The sequence below is a fragment of the Apostichopus japonicus genome, chromosome 12 (assembly GCF_037975245.1).
Source record: "Apostichopus japonicus isolate 1M-3 chromosome 12, ASM3797524v1, whole genome shotgun sequence".
In the NCBI taxonomy this organism is placed as follows: Eukaryota; Metazoa; Echinodermata; class Holothuroidea; order Aspidochirotida; family Stichopodidae; genus Apostichopus; species Apostichopus japonicus.
The window spans coordinates 20,717,916-20,738,919 of NC_092572.1; the positions used below are offsets into that span (position 1 = coordinate 20,717,916).

General features: G+C 40.0%; 1 protein-coding gene across 1 annotated transcript in view; it reads right to left on the reverse strand.

Annotated features, from left to right (window-relative positions):
• The window catches only part of LOC139977381 (uncharacterized), a 212,008-nt gene that overhangs the window by 129,088 nt on the left and 61,916 nt on the right, over window positions 1-21,004 (reverse strand). Inside the window, exons 55-68 of the mRNA XM_071986681.1 lie at window positions 18,540-18,757; window positions 17,541-17,759; window positions 15,898-16,004; window positions 14,509-14,762; window positions 12,017-12,183; window positions 7,226-7,441; window positions 6,738-6,971; window positions 5,821-6,008; window positions 5,066-5,337; window positions 3,847-3,986; window positions 3,263-3,409; window positions 1,700-1,848; window positions 551-713; window positions 79-192 (exon numbers count right to left, since the gene is read on the reverse strand). Of these exons, the coding sequence (XP_071842782.1) occupies window positions 79-192; window positions 551-713; window positions 1,700-1,848; window positions 3,263-3,409; window positions 3,847-3,986; window positions 5,066-5,337; window positions 5,821-6,008; window positions 6,738-6,971; window positions 7,226-7,441; window positions 12,017-12,183; window positions 14,509-14,762; window positions 15,898-16,004; window positions 17,541-17,759; window positions 18,540-18,757 (2,588 nt within the window). The remainder of the gene's footprint in view (window positions 1-78; window positions 193-550; window positions 714-1,699; window positions 1,849-3,262; window positions 3,410-3,846; window positions 3,987-5,065; window positions 5,338-5,820; window positions 6,009-6,737; window positions 6,972-7,225; window positions 7,442-12,016; window positions 12,184-14,508; window positions 14,763-15,897; window positions 16,005-17,540; window positions 17,760-18,539; window positions 18,758-21,004) is intronic.

Sequence of the window (21,004 nt, forward strand, 5' to 3'; positions counted from 1 at the left end):
ATTCTTCAATTCACTACGTGAGACAAACTTTAACTGATGAAACAAATTAAGAGCGGAAGATGGTGTCACCAAATTTACCTTGGATGCAATAATGGCCGACTGGACAAACCCCAGAGTCACCGGCTGATATACCGTCTACTGGATGCCGAGAACTTGATCCGATTCTACAGAAATATCCTGCTTCACAAAGACCTACGGTATTCCAAAATAAGAATATGACGTTGGAAGTATTAGTCATCAAAAACTGTAAATGAAATGAGGCCGGCCAATGGAACTTAAGTCTATAACTAGGGAAGACAGGTAGCCATGGTAGCAGTAACCATGGTAACATTCCAGCATACTGCACCTTTGTGTATACAAATATTAACTAACTATAGGTTTGAACAGCACACTGTAATTATAATTATACCTGCAGTGTATCTGGTAAGTAGCAGAATATTGTTATCATGATACCTCACATAGTAGGGTTATATTTCTCTTTCATCTATTCCTGTATTTCGCTAAATTTCATGTAACCGCTCCCGAATGGTTGCTATGGTGTTGAACTTACCAGCTACAGTGGTAGCATTCTCCACGTCGCAGTAATAGCCGGATGAACACTGTGTGCATTGTGTCTCATTGGCTAGTCCTGTCATGCTACTGAATGTACCAGCAGGACAGGATTGCCAGACATAGCCAGTAGATTCTGGGCAGTAGAAACCCACAGGGCAAGGCTGCAAGGTTAAAGGTAAGGTCAAAGGTCAAACACCTATAACTATATGCAATGATGAACACTGTGTGCATTGTGTCTCATTGGCTAGTCCTGTCATGCTACTGAATGTACCAGCAGGACAGGATTGCCAGACATAGCCAGTAGATTCTGGGCAGTAGAAACCCACAGGGCAAGGCTGCAAGGCTGCAAGGTTAAAGGTAAGGTCAAAGGTCAAACACCTATAACTATATGCAATGATGAACACTGTGTGCATTGTGTCTCATTGGCTAGGCCTGTCATGCTACTGAATGTACCAGCAGGACAGGATTGCCAGACATAGCCAGTAGATTCTGGGCAGTAGAAACCCACAGGGCAAGGCTGCAAGGTCAAAGGTAAGGTCAAAGTTCAAACACCTATAACTATACACAATTCTAGACTTAGTGTAATTAATAAATTATACATATATGTATGTAAAATAGATAAGAGAAAAAATTGAAAATCTTGTGCATGGGGGGGGGGGCTTTTTTATCCTAGCTAGTCTGTTTATGTAAACAGTGTGTTAGTCAAGTCAGTTGATATGGAAAAGTGAACACAGCACAAGGCAAAATACTCATTTGCATATTAGAACACAGGTATTAGGTCATACATACTGTAAGAAGAGTCAAAATAACATGGCCTGCTCTCTGTCTCAAATAAAACAAATAATACATCATTAATGTGCTGACAAAAACAAAGTAAGGTTTGAAGTTTATCACTATATAAGAGGAGAGAGTCGACTACTAAGTTGAGGGGGAATAAAGAAATAAAACTTCTACACAAGATTACCACCAAAGATTGTCCAGTGTTACTACAATGCTTTAATACTGCTGATATTGCAGGCCATTACTCATTATATGTTATATTGTAATTTTCCGTATGATAAATACTTCTATACCGCTCAGATTTCAAGATACCGATTAACTAGTCAGAAAGCTGTAATATTCATGCAGTTGTGTTAATGTTTATTACCTGTGGATTAGAGCCAGATGTACAATAATATCCCGGTGTACACTGTTGGCATTGCTCATTGAGAGTTGTATCTGTGAAGGTACCGGGGTCACATGGTATTGGCTGTGGTGTACCGCTGGGACAGTAATGACCAACAGGACACTCATCCCCTGATGATAGAAGATTTTCAACATGATTGAAAACTTGACGTGCAGTTGAAATATACAAATTTGTAACAATTCTATCAATATATATTCACCAATTATATCAAAATAGCAAAATCTTTTCACAAGTCACAAATTTGATTGGGAAAATGATGTATATGGAAAAACAGAAGAAATTAATAAAACAATTGCTGAGGAATGTCATTTAAACCTGTAAATAGCTGTAAGATGAGACGAGGGGGAGGAGGGGAGAGGAGGAGAAGGGGAGAGGAGGGGAGAGAAGAGGAGTGGAGAGGATGGATAGGATGGAGATAGGAGGGAGAGAGGAGGGAGAGAGGAGGGGAGAGGAGTAGGGGAGAGGAGTAGGGGAGAGGAGGGATGAGATAAGATGAGAGGACATGAAAGGAGATGGGAGGGAAGGGAAGAGGAGGGAAGAGGTGGGGAGAGGAGTGGAGAAGAGGAGAGGAGAGGAGCGGAGTAGGGGAGAGGAGGGATGAGATAAGATGAGAGGAGATGAAAGGAGAGGGGAGGGTAGGGAAGAGGAGGGAAGAGGTGGGGAGAGGAGGGGAGAAGAGGAGAGGAGAGGAGGGGAGAGAAGGGAGAGGAGGGGAGGGAGGGAAGAGGAGGGGAGGGAGGGAAGAGGAGGGGAGGGAGGGGAGAGTAGGCGGGAGATCACATGAGATGAGAGGAGATGAGAGGGGAGGGGAGGGAGGAGGGGAGAACAGGAGGGGATAGTAGGAGGGACAGGAGGAGAGGTGGGAGATGAGGAGGGGAGAGGGGAGAGGGGAGAGGAGAGGAGTGGAGAGGATGGATAGGATGGAGATAGGAGGGAGAGAGGATGGAGAGAGGAGGGAGAGAGGATGGAGAGAGGAGGGAGAGAGGAGGGAGAGAGGAGGGAGAGATGAGATGAGAGGAGATGAAAGGAGAGGGGATGGGAGGGAAGAGGAGGGAAGAGGAGGGAAGAGGTGGGGAGAGGAGGGGGAAAGAGGCGAGGAGAGAAGGAGGGGAGAGGAGGGGAGAGGTGAGCGAGGGGAGGGAGGGAAGGGAGGGGAGGGAGGGAGGCAAGAGGAGGGGAGGGAGGGGAGAGTAGGCGGGAGATCAGATGAGATGAGAGGAGATGAGAAGGGGAGGGGAGGGAGGAGTGGAGAAGAGGAGGGGAGAGTAGGAGGGACAGGAGGGATAGGAGGGGAGAGGTGGGGAGAGGAGGAGGGGAGAGGTGGTGAGAGGAGGAGGGGAGAGTAGGCGAGAGATCAGATGAGATGAGAGGAGATGAGAGGGGGAAGGGGAGAGGAGAGCAGAGGTTGAAAAACCATCACCATCATCAAGTAAAGAATGACACAACTTTAATGACTGGTCTACTTCAAAGACATGAAAGAAGCTAAGGAAGCATTATCAGTGATTATCATGGTTATTGTTTTACCTGTAATTCCATCAGTGGGTGCAGCATTAGATGCGTTGCCTGTGCAATAGTACTTTGCATCACACGGTCCTTCTGTGGTGTTCATGCCATAGTAAGGACAGTGATCTCCAGGGTCACAGCCGGTACAGTCATCAACGGCTTCGATTCCTAGATCAAAAAGAAAGAATGACTTGAGATACAATCTTTGATGTCAAGGCATGGAAATGTAACAGTGTACAGCTTGAGCATGACATCTCTCACATATCAAAACCACAACCAGCATCGGTCACACCTGTCACAGCTGTCACCAGTGACACAATTTTACAAAAAATGCAAAACAACAACCAAGAATAAAACAGAAGACATTTAACATTAGTGGAGTGTACGCACCAAGGTCTAGGACATCGCATCCTCAGGATAAAGTTAATTGTGTCTAATATACATAATATGCAATGAGCCTAGTGTTAATGAAGATATTGGCAAGTACCTATGTTAGTCCTTATCTACAGTTCAGAATCATAACACAGCTGGTAATGAAACAAAGTGTGAACCTGTTTTACCAAATATCTTGATTTGTATATATATGTTTCTTCTTCGGTATTTACCTTCAGTTGGGTTGTAGGTCCCTGGTGGACAGTCATATGTCTTGTTCGACCCCACTGGACAATAATGACCCACAGGACAGATATCTCCAGTGATGCCGTCCACAGGTGTCCTAGAACTAGCACCAGAAATGCAGTAATACCTGAAATGGACCAGACAAGACATGTGAAAATAAAGTATACAGATAACCTAACTGGACGATGAGAACAATTATAGAAAGTAAACTCCACTGCAAGCCAACTTGGATGATGACAATCTATGTCGTATTTTACTCACGCATCACCGTGTCAAAAGTAGGACACTGAGGGGGTGACAGCAGTACTGCAGTCGTAACCAGAAAGTAATCTTTTAAGATCCACAGTAACACACAATAGGCACAGCTGGTCTTATGAGATATTCTCTATTGATTACCAATAAATTTAAGCCTTGTTGCTAGGGATTTTGAAGCTGCTGCAGCTCTTCTCATTGACATGGTGCCTAGTTGTTGGGAGATCAATTTTTTTCCCCATTATTTGCACACAAAAGAAGGTCTTACTAAAGTGCGTGTAGAACTGATTCCTGCTTTCCATTCCTTTTAAATATACCTACTTTTATGTACACCCTGGTTTGACTAAAGTCACAATGTTTTTAAACAATATTAATAAGTCTGCCTATCTTTCTGGTTCAGGGTTGGTTATTGTAACGGTAGATCCAGTACTGGCAAATTCGATATATACACTGTTTTTAAGTTATATTCCCTGGTGGAAATCCTTAGTCAATACAGTGTTGATTGGATTCCAGATGACCGAGATCAACATACAATGTAAATGTTTGCTACTGAGCATAGGCGTAGAGTCCAATTTGATTTGGGGGGGCTGTAACTACTTGCCCAAAAAATATAACCAAATTTTTTCAATGTGCATATCATATAGGCATGCATCGGTTATTACATCGCATGCCAATAAAATACAATCGTTTGCCATGTTATTACCCTTCCATATTGGTTATAATTATTGGGCAAGTCATTACAATAATCATGATCATAATAATATCAGTTTAACCATTGAAAAACACATTGCAAATTATTTTTATTTCAGTAGGTGCCCGAAAAATTCTCAGCATATTGCCCGAATTTTCACAAACGTTTTTGGTTGGGGGGGGCTGCAGCCCCCCCAGCCCCCCGCCTCCTACGCCTATGCTACTGAGCAAACAAGTATTCTAATAATCTCAACCGCTACTCACCCAGCTTCACACTGGCCTGTTGGAGCCTCCAATCCCTCTTGATCACAGTACATACCACCAGGGCAGGGTGTGCAGTCATCCACGCTGGCTAATCCAGTCTGGTCACTGTAGGTACCATTGGGGCAGCCATACTGTACCCCATACTCTGTGCCATCGGGGCAGTAATGTCCCGCTGGACAGGGCTGTGGATTCTGGACTCCGTGAGAACAGAAGGTGTCATTCTGTATGGTGGCATCACAATAGAAACCTGCCGGGCAGGTCTTGCAAGAGGACTAAGAGAGGAAAGAGAGATATCAAAACTTATTACAATAGCAGTATTACTGCATGATAGTAGCCATAGGCGTAGGAGGCCGGGGGGCTGCAGCCCCCCCAACCAAAAACATTTTGTGAAAATTCGGGCAATATGCTGAGAATTTTTTGGGCACCGACTGAAAGAAAAATAATTTGCAATGTGTTTTTCAATGGTTAAACTGATATTATTATTATCATTGTAATGACTTCCCCAATAATTATAAGCAATATGGAATGGTAATAACACGGAAAATGATTGTATGTTACAGCGATTGTGCGTTACAGCCCCCCAAATCAAATTAGGCTCCTACGCCTATGATCGTAGCCATGTAGTAAACCTTACAGACACAGCAGAGAAGGAATAGATCGCTCCGGTCTGAGAAAATGGTTCAGCAAGCTTCCAAACAATTTGTCACTCATTAGTGAGCTTTGAATAACTTACACTAATTAAACTAAAGACTCACCTCTCCCCAGAGGTCTTGGTATTCTCCTGAGGGACACGGGACACCCTCTGTGCTCCCCGCCTCACAATAATGTCCCGGTGGACAGATATACTCCAATGGACGGCTGGTGTTCTGACCTCCCGGGCAGTAGAAACCAGAATCGCAGGGACCAGTTGGTTCCTCTAGTCCACCCTGATCACAGTAATAACCTGCAAAGGAACCAGAGAGGGGGGGTGAGCAAGACCCTAATTGCTAAACTTAAAACTGAAAATTGACCCAATATAGTGAAAAACAATACAACCAAAACAATACAACCATTAAAACTGCCAACAGTTACCAGTCATACACAGAGGGTATTTTTTTAACAATTTTAAACTACAGCATTAAATAAAAAAATTACAAAAGTTAAAATATTAAAACACATTTTTTTTTCACAAGAGGAAACCTTTGAAGACAATGGGATCAAATTTTTTATGTAAGATTATGTAGATATTAATTTGCATATGATGGATGAAATCAACAACGTCTTTGGAAATCGGATTCAATTCAATCCTGAAACCTCGTTTAAATACAGGGCCGTGGATTACATTTGAACTTTCTTCAAGATAAGGAAGAAAACCTAGTACCCACAACCTGATTTATTAATACAATATGCATGAAACTCACAAGACCTCACACTTATTTCCACTGACCATGATAAGCTCTATACATATAGTACTAGAATAGTTATAATGAAATCACATGTCAAACAGTGCATGGAGGATTAGTACCTGAAAAAATGATTATTAGCATAAACAAAAAATTTGTTCTGTAAGTAATACTTATTAAATGAAATAAAAACAGACAAGGACATTATAACCTTTCTGAGGGGGATAAGGGCTATTTTTTTTTGTGTGCGTATTGTCAATATGTTACCTATTAGGAATTTAAGATATTACCTGGCCAACACGACATACAGTCCCCAAAGTCCGTATTGCCAGTCGAATTGCTATAGTAACCAGACGGGCAGGGCTCTGGGTCGTAAGTACCCTGGACACAATAGTGGCCCACGGGACAGGTTCCACCGGTGAGCCCATCTGACGGGTCTGGTCTGGTGGCTCCTTCCATACAGAAGTAACCGGCATTGCACTGAGCAGTTACTGCAGATTGTCCAGGCTGGTCGCAGTAATAACCTGGTTATAAAGGAAGAAAACGGGTCGTCTAGATTTAATGATAAATAGGAAAGGTGTTATTTGAAGCAGCAATTTGCAATTACTTTTGTGACAAGGACCTGGCTGGTATATTGACTGAGCAAATTCATGGTGTTATCTTCTCACCTGGCTTTCTTGGGGTGGGGGAGGGAGGGGGAGGTGGCTAAGTCATGTCACAGGGGTGTGAAGATATATTCACAGAGTAGCACACAGGGAGAACGAGTGTATTGACTGACCTGGGGTACATGGTGTTGGTTCTGCCGACCCTCTGGGGCAGTACTCCCCCTCTTGGCATTGTCCACCGGTGGCATTACTCGGGCAAAAACATGAGACTGAGATATTGTTGTACCCATAGTCGGTCGGTTGGTCTGACCACGCCCCTCGGATACAATACCAGCCCGGTGCACAAAGGTCTGTGTAGTTTGAGAGTCCAGTAGACCCGCAGTAACTCCCTGAAAGAAAAGAGAAAATCACATCATCGAAACAACAATAGGAGTTTGAGAGTCCAGTAGACCAGCAGTACCTCCCTGAAAGAAAGAGAAAATCACATCATCGAATCAACAATAAGAGTTTTAGAGTCCAGTTGACCCGCAGTAACTCCCTGAAAGAAAGAAAAAATCACATCATCGAAACAACAATAGGAGTTTTAGAGTCCAGTAGACCTGCAGTAACTCCCTGAAAGAAAGAGAAAATCACATCATCTAATCAACAATAAGAGTTTGAGAGTCCAGTAGACCAGCAGTAACTCCCTGAAAGAAAGAGAAAATCACATCATCGAAACAACAATAGGAGTTTGAGAGTCCAGTAGACCAGCAGTAACTCCCTGAAAGAAAGAGAAAATCACATCATCGAAACAACAATAGGAGTTTGAGAGTCCAGTAGACCCGCAGTAACTCCCTGAAAGAAAGAGAAAATCACATCATCGAATCAACAATAATAGTTTGAGAGTCCAGTAGACCAGCAGTAACTCCCTGAAAGAAAGAGAAAATCACATCATCGAAACAACAATAATAGTTTGTGAGTCCAGTAGACCCGCAGTAACTCCCTGAAAGAAAGAGAAAATCACATCATCGAAACAACAATAAGAGTTTGAGAGTCCAGTAGACCAGCAGTAACTCCCTGAAAGAAAGAGAAAATCACATCATCGAAACAACAATAATAGTTTGTGAGTCCAGTAGACCAGCAGTACCTCACTGAAAGAAAGAGAAAATCACATCATCGAAACAACAATACTAGTTTGAGAGTCCAGTAGACCAGCAGTAACTCCCTGAAAGAAAGAGAAAATCACATCATCGAATCAACAATAAGAGTTTGAGAGTCCAGTAGACCAGCAGTAACTCCCTGAAAGAAAGAGAAAATCACATCATCGAATCAACAATAAGAGTTTGAGAGTCCAGTAGACCAGCAGTAACTCCCTGAAAGAAAGAGAAAATCACATCATCGAAACAACAATAATAGTTTGTGAGTCCAGTAGACCAGCAGTACCTCCCTGAAAGAAAGAGAAAATCACATCATCGAAACAACAATACTAGTTTGTGAGTCCAGTAGACCAGCAGTACCTCCCTGAAAGAAAGAGAAAATCACATCATCGAATCAACAATAAGAGTTTGAGAGTCCAGTTGACCAGCAGTAACTCCCTGAAAGAAAGAGAAAATCACATCATCGAATCAACAATAAGAGTTCGAGAGTCCAGTTGACCAGCAGTAGCTCCCTGAAAGAAAGAGAAAATCACATCATCGAATCAACAATAAGAGTTCGAGAGTCCAGTTGACCAGCAGTAGCTCCCTGAAAGAAAGAGAAAATCACATCATCGAAACAACAATAAGAGTTTGAGAGTCCAGTTGACCAGCAGTACCTCCCTGAATGAAAGAGAAAATCACATCACCGAATCAACAATAAGAGTTTGAGAGTCCAGTGGACCCGCAGTACCTCCCTGAATGAAAGAGAAAATCACATCATCGAATCAACAATAAGAGTTTGAGAGTCCAGTTGACCAGCAGTACCTCCCTGAAAGAAAGAAAAAATCACATCATCGAAACAACAATAAGAGTTTGAGAGTCCAGTTGACCAGCAGTACCTCCCTGAAAGAAAGAGAAAATCACATCATCGAAACAACAATAAGAGTTTGAGAGTCCAGTAGACCAGCAGTAACTCCCTGAAAGAAAGAGAAAATCACATCACCGAAACAACAATAAGAGTTTGAGAGTCCAGTTGACCAGCAGTACCTCCCTGAAAGAAAGAGAAAATCACATCACCGAATCAACAATAAGAGTTTGAGAGTCCAGTAGACCAGCAGTAACTCCCTGAAAGAAAGAGAAAATCACATCATCGAAACAACAATAGGAGTTTGAGAGTCCAGTAGACCAGCAGTAACTCCCTGAATGAAAGAGAAAATCACATCATCGAATCAACAATAAGAGTTTGAGAGTCCAGTAGACCAGCAGTACCTCCCTGAAAGAAAGAGAAAATCACATCATCGAATCAACAATAAGAGTTTGAGAGTCCAGTAGACCAGCAGTACCTCCCTGAATGAAAGAGAAAATCACATCATCGAAACAACAATAGGAGTTTGAGAGTCCAGTAGACCAGCAGTACCTCCCTGAATGAAAGAGAAAATCACATCATCGAAACAACAATAGGAGTTTTAGAGTCCAGTGGACCTGCAGTAACTCCTCAAAAGAAAGAAAAACAAATCACATCATCGAAACAACAATAGGAGTTTTAGAGTCCAGTAGACCAGCAGTACCTCCCTGAATTAAAGAGAAAATCACATCATCGAAACAACAATAGGAGTTTTAGAGTCCAGTGGACCTGCAGTAACTCCTCAAAAGAAAGAAAAACAAATCACATCATCGAAACAACAATAGGAGTTTTAGAGTCCAGTAGACCAGCAGTACCTCCCTGAAAGAAAGAGAAAATCACATCATCGAAACAACAATAGGAGTTTGAGAGTCCAGTAGACCAGCAGTACCTCCCTGAATGAAAGAGAAAATCACATCATCGAAACAACAATAGGAGTTTTAGAGTCCAGTGGACCTGCAGTAACTCCTCAAAAGAAAGAAAAACAAATCACATCATCGAAACAACAATAGGAGTTTTAGAGTCCAGTAGACCAGCAGTACCTCCCTGAAAGAAAGAGAAAATCACATCATCGAAACAACAATAGGAGTTTGAGAGTCCAGTAGACCAGCAGTACCTCCCTGAATGAAAGAGAAAATCACATCATCGAAACAACAATAGGAGTTTGAGAGTCCAGTAGACCAGCAGTACCTCCCTGAAAAGAAAGAGAAAATCACATCATCGAAACAACAATAGGAGTTTTAGAGTCCAGTAGACCAGCAGTAACTCCCTGAAAGAAAGAGAAAATCACATCATCGAAACAACAATAAGAGTTTGAGAGTCCAGTAGACCAGCAGTACCTCCCTGAATGAAAGAGAAAATCACATCATCGAAACAACAATAGGAGTTTGACAGTCCAGTAGACCAGCAGTACCTCCCTGAATTAAAGAGAAAATCACATCATCGAAACAACAATAGGAGTTTTAGAGTCCAGTGGACCAGCAGTACCTCCCTGAATGAAAGAGAAAATCACATCATCGAAACAACAATAGGAGTTTTAGAGTCCAGTGGACCTGCAGTAACTCCTCAAAAGAAAGAAAAACAAATCACATCATCGAAACAACAATAGGAGTTTGAGAGTCCAGTAGACCAGCAGTACCTCCCTGAAAGAAAGAGAAAATCACATCATCGAAACAACAATAGGAGTTTGAGAGTCCAGTAGACCAGCAGTACCTCCCTGAATGAAAGAGAAAATCACATCATCGAAACAACAATAGGAGTTTTAGAGTCCAGTAGACCAGCAGTAACTCCCTGAAAGAAAAGAGAAAATCACATCATCGAAACAACAATAAGAGTTTGAGAGTCCAGTGGACCTGCAGTACCTCCCTGAATGAAAGAGAAAATCACATCATCGAAACAACAATAGGAGTTTTAGAGTCCAGTAGACCAGCAGTACCTCCCTGAATGAAAGAGAAAATCACATCATCGAAACAACAATAGGAGTTTGACAGTCCAGTAGACCAGCAGTACCTCCCTGAATTAAAGAGAAAATCACATCATCGAAACAACAATAGGAGTTTTAGAGTCCAGTGGACCAGCAGTACCTCCCTGAATGAAAGAGAAAATCACATCATCGAAACAACAATAGGAGTTTTAGAGTCCAGTGGACCTGCAGTAACTCCTCAAAAGAAAGAAAAACAAATCACATCATCGAAACAACAATAGGAGTTTGAGAGTCCAGTAGACCAGCAGTACCTCCCTGAAAGAAAGAGAAAATCACATCATCGAAACAACAATAGGAGTTTGAGAGTCCAGTAGACCAGCAGTACCTCCCTGAATGAAAGAGAAAATCACATCATCGAAACAACAATAGGAGTTTTAGAGTCCAGTAGACCAGCAGTAACTCCCTGAAAGAAAAGAGAAAATCACATCATCGAAACAACAATAAGAGTTTGAGAGTCCAGTGGACCTGCAGTACCTCCCTGAATGAAAGAGAAAATCACATCATCGAAACAACAATAGGAGTTTTAGAGTCCAGTGGACCTGCAGTAACTCCTCAAAAGAAAGAAAAACAAATCACATCATCGAAACAACAATAGGAGTTTGAGAGTCCAGTGGACCTGCAGTACCTCCCTGAATGAAAGAGAAAATCACATCATCGAAACAACAATAGGAGTTTTAGAGTCCAGTGGACCTGCAGTAACTCCTCAAAAGAAAGAAAAACAAATCACATCATCGAAACAACAATAGGAGTTTGAGAGTCCGGTAGACCCGCAATATCCAGTAGATCAACAATAAGAAAAAAGGCAGAAAATACTTTAAAAAATAGATGAATATAACCATGTTTGATCAAATCAAATATTCAACAAACAAAAAACATCATGAAAAATTGATCTTTTGTTTGACTGATTTATGACTTGAAATATGATCTTTTCAAGCTTCAGACGAATATTAAATATTTGCCTTACCAGGAGGGCAGGGTTCACAATCTCCAAGGGCCTGTTCCCCTTCATCTTGGTTATAGTAACCAGCAGGGCAGGGGTACTCGGTAGGGTAAGAGGTGCCTGTCGGGCAGTAGTGCCCTGAGGGACAAGGAGTATCGGCATAGGCGGTAGCATTCTCTGGACACCAGTATCTGAATTTAATCCATAAAGTAAAGTAGAGGATAAATATGTATAAGAGTTGTTGATTCAGAATTACTGATGAAATCATTTATAATACTCTGACATTTCTGAATGTTAAGTAGTAGTGGGAACATGAATACCAAATCCCAGGAATGTTTCTTATTATACAGGATGTATGTAAAAAAGAGAAGTAAAATTTGTTGTTTCTAGATGGTTAAAAATGTAAATAAATATCTCGGTAATCGATTCAATGACAGTCAAAGATAGCTGTATCCGTCTAATTTCTTCTATATTTGCTGCAAATAGCCAGTTTTGTCAGTAGATTCAGGCATTCTTATAATGCTGGGTGACACAAAATTCACTTTATTCACAATGCAGGGACTGAACAGTTCAAATCTCAAATACCATTACGATGCACGGATACAACTTGGTTTATACCAAAAACTCCAGTTCTCAACAGAAGCAGGTCACTTCGCCCAACAACCATTTCGCCCAACTGCCATTTCGCCCAACCTTACCATTTCGCCCAACCAGCCTGGTCATTTAGCCCAACCAGCCTGGTCATTTCGCCCAACCAGCCTGGTCATTTCGCCCAACCAGCCTGGTCATTTCGCCCAACCTTGATTAAATATTATACTTCAAAAGGAAACGTTCGGGAATTGTTAATGTTACGGGATACGAATCGAATATTAAGGAAACTTAAGGATGGATCAGTGTTTTAGGGGTTAGGTTTGATAGGTTTGATAGTAAACGTTCGAATAATAAGGAATGTTAAAGAAACTTGAAGTCCTTTAGTTTGTATAACAGTGTTTTTAAATATATTACATATGTGATTACATATGTGGTTACATTGATACAGTGGTTACATTGATTAAATATAGTACTTCAATATTACGGATGTACCCGTACGGGTTTTATATTTTACTTTTTTTTCAATTTAATGGAAACGTTCGGGAATTGTTAGTAATGTAAAGTAAGTGTAATACTACAACCCAACATAAATCAAATTGAACTAGTGAAATAGAAATGGTGATATTATTCCTCACCGATTCCCCTTTGTTTGTATAATAATATAACTTCCATTGCATGCGTAACCGCCTAGTGTAAGTAGTGTAATCCTCCCATTATACCTGAAATAACCGTTCAGACTCCGATCGATATCGAGCGGGTCTCACTTTATTTACCTACCATGAAGTAACATAACCCAAAAAAAATCAAATTGAACTAGTGAAATAGAAAAAGTAATATTATTCTGACTGAATATTAGTAAAAAAAGGTTGGGCGAAATGACCAGGCTGGTTGGGCGAAATGACCAGGCTGGTTGGGCGAAATGGCAGTTGGGCGAAATGGTTGTTGGGCGAAGTGACCAGCAAGCGTTCTCAACATAGCATGGCAAGCATCACTTTCAAGATATTGATACCTTAATTAAAGCAGCAAACTCTAAAACTAGGCTATCAATTTGCTGATACTACATTCAAATACTTCTAAAATTAACCAACCCTGTCTCCATCATACCTCATAGAGCACACATTATGAGGCAAAGCGATTGTACCCAAAAGAACTACTCAAAGGTAACTAATACCCTTTACTCACAGTCCAGACATTCGTATGTTACAGGACACATGCTTTAACCCTTATATAAGACTATGATAGATTGGTTTTCACCACAAGTACTTTCAAATGTTATCTAACCCCTGCCTCATAGCTTACAAAGGTAACTAATACCCTTTACTCACAGTCCAGACATTCGTATGTTACAGGACACATGCTTTAACCGTTATTATAAGACAACCATAGAGTGGTTTTCACCAAAAGTACTTTTCAAAAGTGATTTAACCCCTGCCTCACAGCTTACATAGTTATTCATATGTTATATGTAATATATTTAAGCATATTTTTTATATAAATCGAAATGCAAAACCATGGTTTCTACAACAAGTACTTTTCAAAAGTGATCGAACCCCTGCCTCATAGCTTAAAATAGTTATTCATATGTTATAGGTAATATATTTGAGCATATTTTTTATATAAAAGCAAAATGCAATACCATGGATTCTACCACAGGTACTTATCAAAAGTGATCGAACCCCTGCCTCACAGCTTAGATAGTTATTCATATGTTATAGGTAATATATTTAAGCATATTTTTTTATATAAAAGCAAACTGCAATACCATGGTTTCTACCACAAAGTACTTTTCAAATGTAACTTATGTATGAGACAGCTTGGACATTAAGACACACCTTAAAAGCATTATATAGAACACAACACAGTGCACACTGTGAGGTCCACAGGTTTTGGTAATTTTTTAAAAGAATATTAAAAAAGTAACTGACCCTGCCTCACAGTCCAGACATTCATATTGTGCCTCCAATGGGTTGTAAGTACCAGCTGCACAACCAAGAGGAAACGAGGTCCCGTTGGGACAATAGTGGCCAGCAGGACAGGGCCCACTGGTACTATCCTCTAGGGGGTTGTTTGGGTCCTTGGCACCTCTCAGGCAGAAGAAACCAGCATAGCATGGACCAGTCGGAGCTGTCAGTCCCTCCTCCTCACAGTACTGGCCATACAGGCAAGGAGTGCACTCACTCTGTTGATAGCAAGGCAATGCGTAGAAAAGGTAACCAATCAGTTTAAATGTGGTGGTTGTGCTTGCAACATTAAAGCATCCCACCGTACAGTACTGGCCGTACAGGCAAGGAGTGCACTCACTCTGCTGATATCAAGGCAATGCGTAGGGAAAGGAAACCAATCAGTTTAAATGGGGTGGTTGTGCTTGCCACATTAAAGCATCCCACCGTACTAAAACTGAGCATTGAACACTTTTGTATATGAAACGTGGCATGTTTTCTACTTCATGGAAGAAAAAGTACTACCAAAAAGAGAAAACAGATATGACCAATTAACTAGCTTAGCTCACCTAACACATTCACTGCAGAAGTACCAAGACCTAGGATATATTGACATTTACAAATAGAAATTCATGACGATGATTTTGTTTCCATTGAAGGGTGAATCACCTTTTGGGGCACGAGTGATAGATAGATGATGTATGATAAGAGGCCAAGAGCATGTTTTTGGTCCCTTGTTACAAAGAGCTGGCTGTAACCTTACAGGTACTCATAATTCCATCACAATACATACATACATAAACATATTTATATAGCGCCTTTCCCAAATGCTCAAAGTGCATTACAGCAACAGTTCAAATAGAAAAACCAGAATTAAAATAAGGAAAAATAATAAGTCTTAAGATGAGCCTTAAATGCATTTACCGATGGTGCAAAGCTCACATCAGAAGGAAGATTATTATAAAGATGTGAAGCAATAGCAGCAAAAAGACCGATCACCATATCTGGTACAAGTTCTGGGGGATTTGAGCAAATGCTTACCCTCAGACCTCAGCCCCGGTCTGGGTTCATAATGGTGTACAGAATCAACAATGTAAGCAATACCACCCCGCAAAACCTTAAACAGTACCAGCATAATTTAAACTGGACCCGGTACCTCACCGGAAGCCAATGTAGGTGTTATAAAAGAGGTGTGATATGGACATGTTTTGGAGAACGAGACACTATCGGGCAGTCGTATTCAAAACACGTTGTATTGGTTTCAAAGTAGAATCAGGAAGGCCGGCCAAGAGTGAGTTACAGTTACAATAATTGTAAGCATTCAAAACAAACTGTTTTCATTTAAGAGTGCAGACATATGAACTTGTTACTCACGGAATTGGTCAGTTTGGTGTCGTTACTGAAAGTACCCCGTGGACAGTTCTGTGGGGTTGATGTTCCCTCGGGACAATAATGGCCCTCGGGACAAGGTCCAGCAATACCTTGACAACGGAAGAGAAACAAGTCATACTCCCATTACTTGTGATAAATATGACACAAGAGTTAGAAAAACTTCCTTATATCTTACAAATCTGTAAGATATTTGTAATATCATTGTAAAAATCAAAATCATTTAGTTAAATATGGAAGCTAACTCCTGCATACCTGTGTGCTCGTTAGTAATGGGCTGCATCATAGCATGTCAACATATCATTCCTCATATCCCATTTTTCTCAGAACTTGGTGTTTTAAGTATTCTATGTAGTTAGGCAATTTCAATTCAATGTGAGCTTTATGATAGTATGTAATATACTTTGCCCATGGTGTTATACCCTTGTAGTTGTAATAATTCCATCGCACTGATGTAACACCACTCATTAGATTAAATATGTTTTCAATCAATTCCTTCTATTGAAAGTTGTTAATAGTTGTAGGATACTGTCAAATGTACATCACGCCTTGTTGTATTGCTATTCTTTATCTCTTTGCTACCAATTCTGTTAAGAGGGAGCTGCCTATAATATAATGACAATGACAACAATTTATTTCAAGCAATTGTGTACAGAACATGAATGTTTAACAAAGTATAAAAGAATATTTTGTTATACAATACAATCTAGAGAGACAAGTACAAAGAAAAAAAACAAAAAAAACCTTCATCATATTAATTGATATACAATATTTAAGCTATACAAATGCATGGGAAAGGAGAAAAAAAGGAGCGCAATGCTTATAGAACGTTTTCCTCGTTTGAATATAATAAATATATACATATACTGGAGAGAAATTGGTGAAAACAAAACAAAACTCCAAAACAAAAATTAAAAATTAAAAATAATTTAAGCATCTGGCATTGTCAGCTCTCCTCCACTTGTTTTGGTATTGATACTTTGTTCCATCCTTGTTGATTTTTTTCACACAAGTGGGGAAAAAGAATTGAATAAGTTCTGTTGCAGATCCTCAAAAATCAGTAAAAAGGTTGCCATTTTGTTGTCAGACAATTGATACTCTAAAATGTAAAAACTTTGAAGAGAGCAAAATCATTTTTGGGCTCAGAACAGGATTTGAATCTGTGAATCTGTGATAGGAATGAACTAGGGCTGGATAGCTCCGTTGATTGAGATCTGGAACCTTGTGGTCACTGGTTCCAATCCCATTGTAACCAAACACGTCTTTGCTTTTTTTCAAATTGTTTTATAAACTCCTCAGTCAGTTTTCTGTGTTTTTCTTAAATTTAGTGAGATATCTCTAAAGGTACTCAGGACTAGCTGTAACAAAGTAAGACCATGTTACCGTGGAGAATCTATAGCCACCCATGATCTCTTTTTGGACTACTGGGGTGTAATTTAACATTTTTTAGAGTACCCATGTACCCATGTATCAACATCACACACAAGATACACTTTCTTTTTAACCAGTCAAGGGAGCATTTACACCCAGTAATTTCTTGATCCTTGTCGGGTGTGACAGTAAAGGTTTCTAAGGATAGCATCACATCATGTCCACAACCTGTTGAAGATGGGTTATTCGCTTCTCACCTTTGTACGATACTTCAGGAGTGGATGTATCAGACCCTTCTGTACAGTAATAACCAGCAGCACAGTCACCAGTCTCAGCAGTAGCATTGACCTCAGAGCAAAACATCCCCGGTGTACAGACGGTACATTCAGTTTCATTAGAGAGACCAAGCTGGTTACTGAACGTACCAGTCGGGCAAGGCTGAAGGTCAAAACCTGTTCCCTCTGGACAATAGAAACCTAAAAACGTGACAAAAAATTGACAAATGAAGACACTATATTTCATGTTCACATACCAGATAAAGATACTTTATGTTCACATATGATGTGGGCGTACTTCAAAGTAAACAACAGGTACACCTACCAAGTATGCACACTTCTGATTCACATGCCAAATGAACGCACTTTAGGTTCACCTAATATGTAGGCATACTTCAGGTTCACATAACCAGGGCAGTATACTTCAGGTTCAAATATAACATTAGCAAGACTTTAGTTTCACATATCAAAATTGTCTATACTTATATAATTATGCTTCAGATTTCACTTACCAGGTAAGCATACTTCAGGTTCATATCACATATCAAAATAGTATATACTTATATATGTATGCCTTCAGATTTCACTTACCAGGTAAGCATACTTCAGGTTCATATCACATATCAAAATAGTATATACTTATATAAGTATGCTTCAGATTTCACTTACCAGGTAAGCATACTTCAGGTTCATATCACATATCAAAATAGCATATACTTATATAAGTATGCTTCAGATTTCACTTACCAGGTAAGCATACTTCAGGTTCATATCACATATCAAAATAGCATATACTTATATAAGTATGCTTCAGATTTCACTTACCAGGTAAGCATACTTCAGGTTCATATCACATATCAAAATAGCATATACTTATATAAGTATGCTTCAGATTTCACTTACCAGGTAAGCATACTTCAGGTTCATATCACATATCAAAATAGCATATACTTATATAAGTATGCTTCAGATTTCACTTACCAGGTAAGCATACTTCAGGTTCATATCCAGTTTGGCAGTAAAATCCCGCCGGGCAGACATCGCACTCACTGCGGTGTGTGGTAGTTGTGTATGTCCCTGCCTCACAGGGCATGGGAGAAGTGGTCTGCCCCGGACAATAGTGGCCATCGGTACATGGATCCCCCGTAACTCCACCGTTCTCTGGAGTCGGTGTGGTCGAGTTGGACAGACAGTAGTATCTACAACAGTGAAAGATGTTTGAAGCTTTGACTGTATTCTAAGCTATAGACCATAAGATGGTCAACAGGTATAAAGATCAACTACATCAAGGGTATCTCAGTAGGTAGCGAGCATCCCCTTTTAAGCTTGACTGTATTCTAAGCTATAGCCCATAAGATGGTCCACAGGTATCAAGATCAACTTCATCAAGAGTATCTGAATAGGTAGCGAACATCAACTTTTAAGCTTGACTGTATTCAAAGCTATAGACCATAACATTGTCAACAGGTATAAAGATCAACTACATCAAGGGTATCTCAGTAGGTAGAGAACATCAACTTTTAAGCTTGACTGTATTCAAAGCTTTAGACCAAAGACTATAAGATTGTCAACAGGTATCAAGATCAACTACATCAAGGGTATCTGAGTAGGTAGCGAGCATCCCCTTTTAAGCTTGACTGTATTCAAAGCTATAGCCCATAAGATGGTCCACAGGTATCAAGATCAACTTCATCAAGAGTATCTGAATAGGTAGCGAACATCAACTTTTAAGCTTGACTGTATTCAAAGCTATAGACCATAACATTGTCAACAGGTATAAAGATCAACTACATCAAGGGTATCTCAGTAGGTAGAGAACATCAACTTTTAAGCTTGACTGTATTCAAAGCTTTAGACCAAAGACTATAAGATTGTCAACAGGTATCAAGATCAACTACATCAAGGGTATCTGAGTAGGTAGCGAGCATCCCCTTTTAAGCTTGACTGTATTCAAAGCTATAGCCCATAAGATGGTCCACAGGTATCAAGATCAACTTCATCAAGAGTATCTGAATAGGTAGCGAACATCAACTTTTAAGCTTGACTGTATTCAAAGCTATAGACCATAACATTGTCAACAGGTATCAAGATCAACTACATCAAGGGTATCTCAGTAGGTAGAGAACATCAACTTTTAAGCTTGACTGTATTCAAAGCTACAGACCATAACATTGTCAACAGGTATAAAGATCAACTACATCAAGGGTATCTCAGTAGGTAGAGAACATCAACTTTTAAGCTTGACTGTATTCAAAGCTTTAGACCAAAGACTATAAGATTGTCAACAGGTATCAAGATCAACTACATCAAGGGTATCTGAATAGGTAGCGAACATCAACTTTTAAGCTTGACTGTATTCAAAGCTACAGACCATAACATTGTCAACAGGTATAAAGATCAACTACATCAAGGGTATCTCAGTAGGTAGAGAACATCAACTTTTAAGCTTGACTGTATTCAAAGCTTTAGACCAAAGACTATAAGATTGTCAACAGGTATCAAGATCAACTACATCAAGGGTATCTGAATAGGTAGCGAACATCAACTTTTAAGCTTGACTGTATTCAAAGCTATAGACCATAACATTGTCAACAGGTATAAAGATCAACTACATCAAGGGTATCTCAGTAGGTAGTGAACATCAACTTTTAAGCTTGACTGTATTCAAAGCTTTAGACCAAAGACTATAAGATTGTCAACAGGTATCAAGATCAACTACATCAAGGGTATCTGAATAGGTAGCGAACATCAACTTTTAAGCTTGACTGTATTCAAAGCTATAGACCATAACATTGTCAACAGGTATAAAGATCAACTACATCAAGGGTATCTCAGTAGGTAGAGAACATCAACTTTTAAGCTTGACTGTATTCAAAGCTTTAGACCAAAGACTATAAGATTGTCAACAGGTATCAAGATCAACTACATCAAGGGTATCTGAGTAGGTAGCGAGCATCCCCTTTTAAGCTTGACTGTATTCAAAGCTATAGCCCATAAGATGGTCCACAGGTATCAAGATCAACTTCATCAAGAGTATCTGAATAGGTAGCGAACATCAACTTTTAAGCTTGACTGTATTCAAAGCTATAGACCATAACATTGTCAACAGGTATAAAGATCAACTACATCAAGGGTATCTCAGTAGGTAGAGAACATCAACTTTTAAGCTTGACTGTATTCAAAGCTTTAGACCAAAGACTATAAGATTGTCAACAGGTATCAAGATCAACTACATCAAGGGTATCTGAGTAGGTAGCGAGCATCCCCTTTTAAGCTTGACTGTATTCAAAGCTATAGCCCATAAGATGGTCAACAGGTATCCAGATCAACTACATCAAGAGTATCTGAATAGGTAGCGAACATCAACTTTTAAGCTTGACTGTATTCAAAGCTATAGACCATAACATTGTCAACAGGTATCAAGATCAACTACATCAAGGGTATCT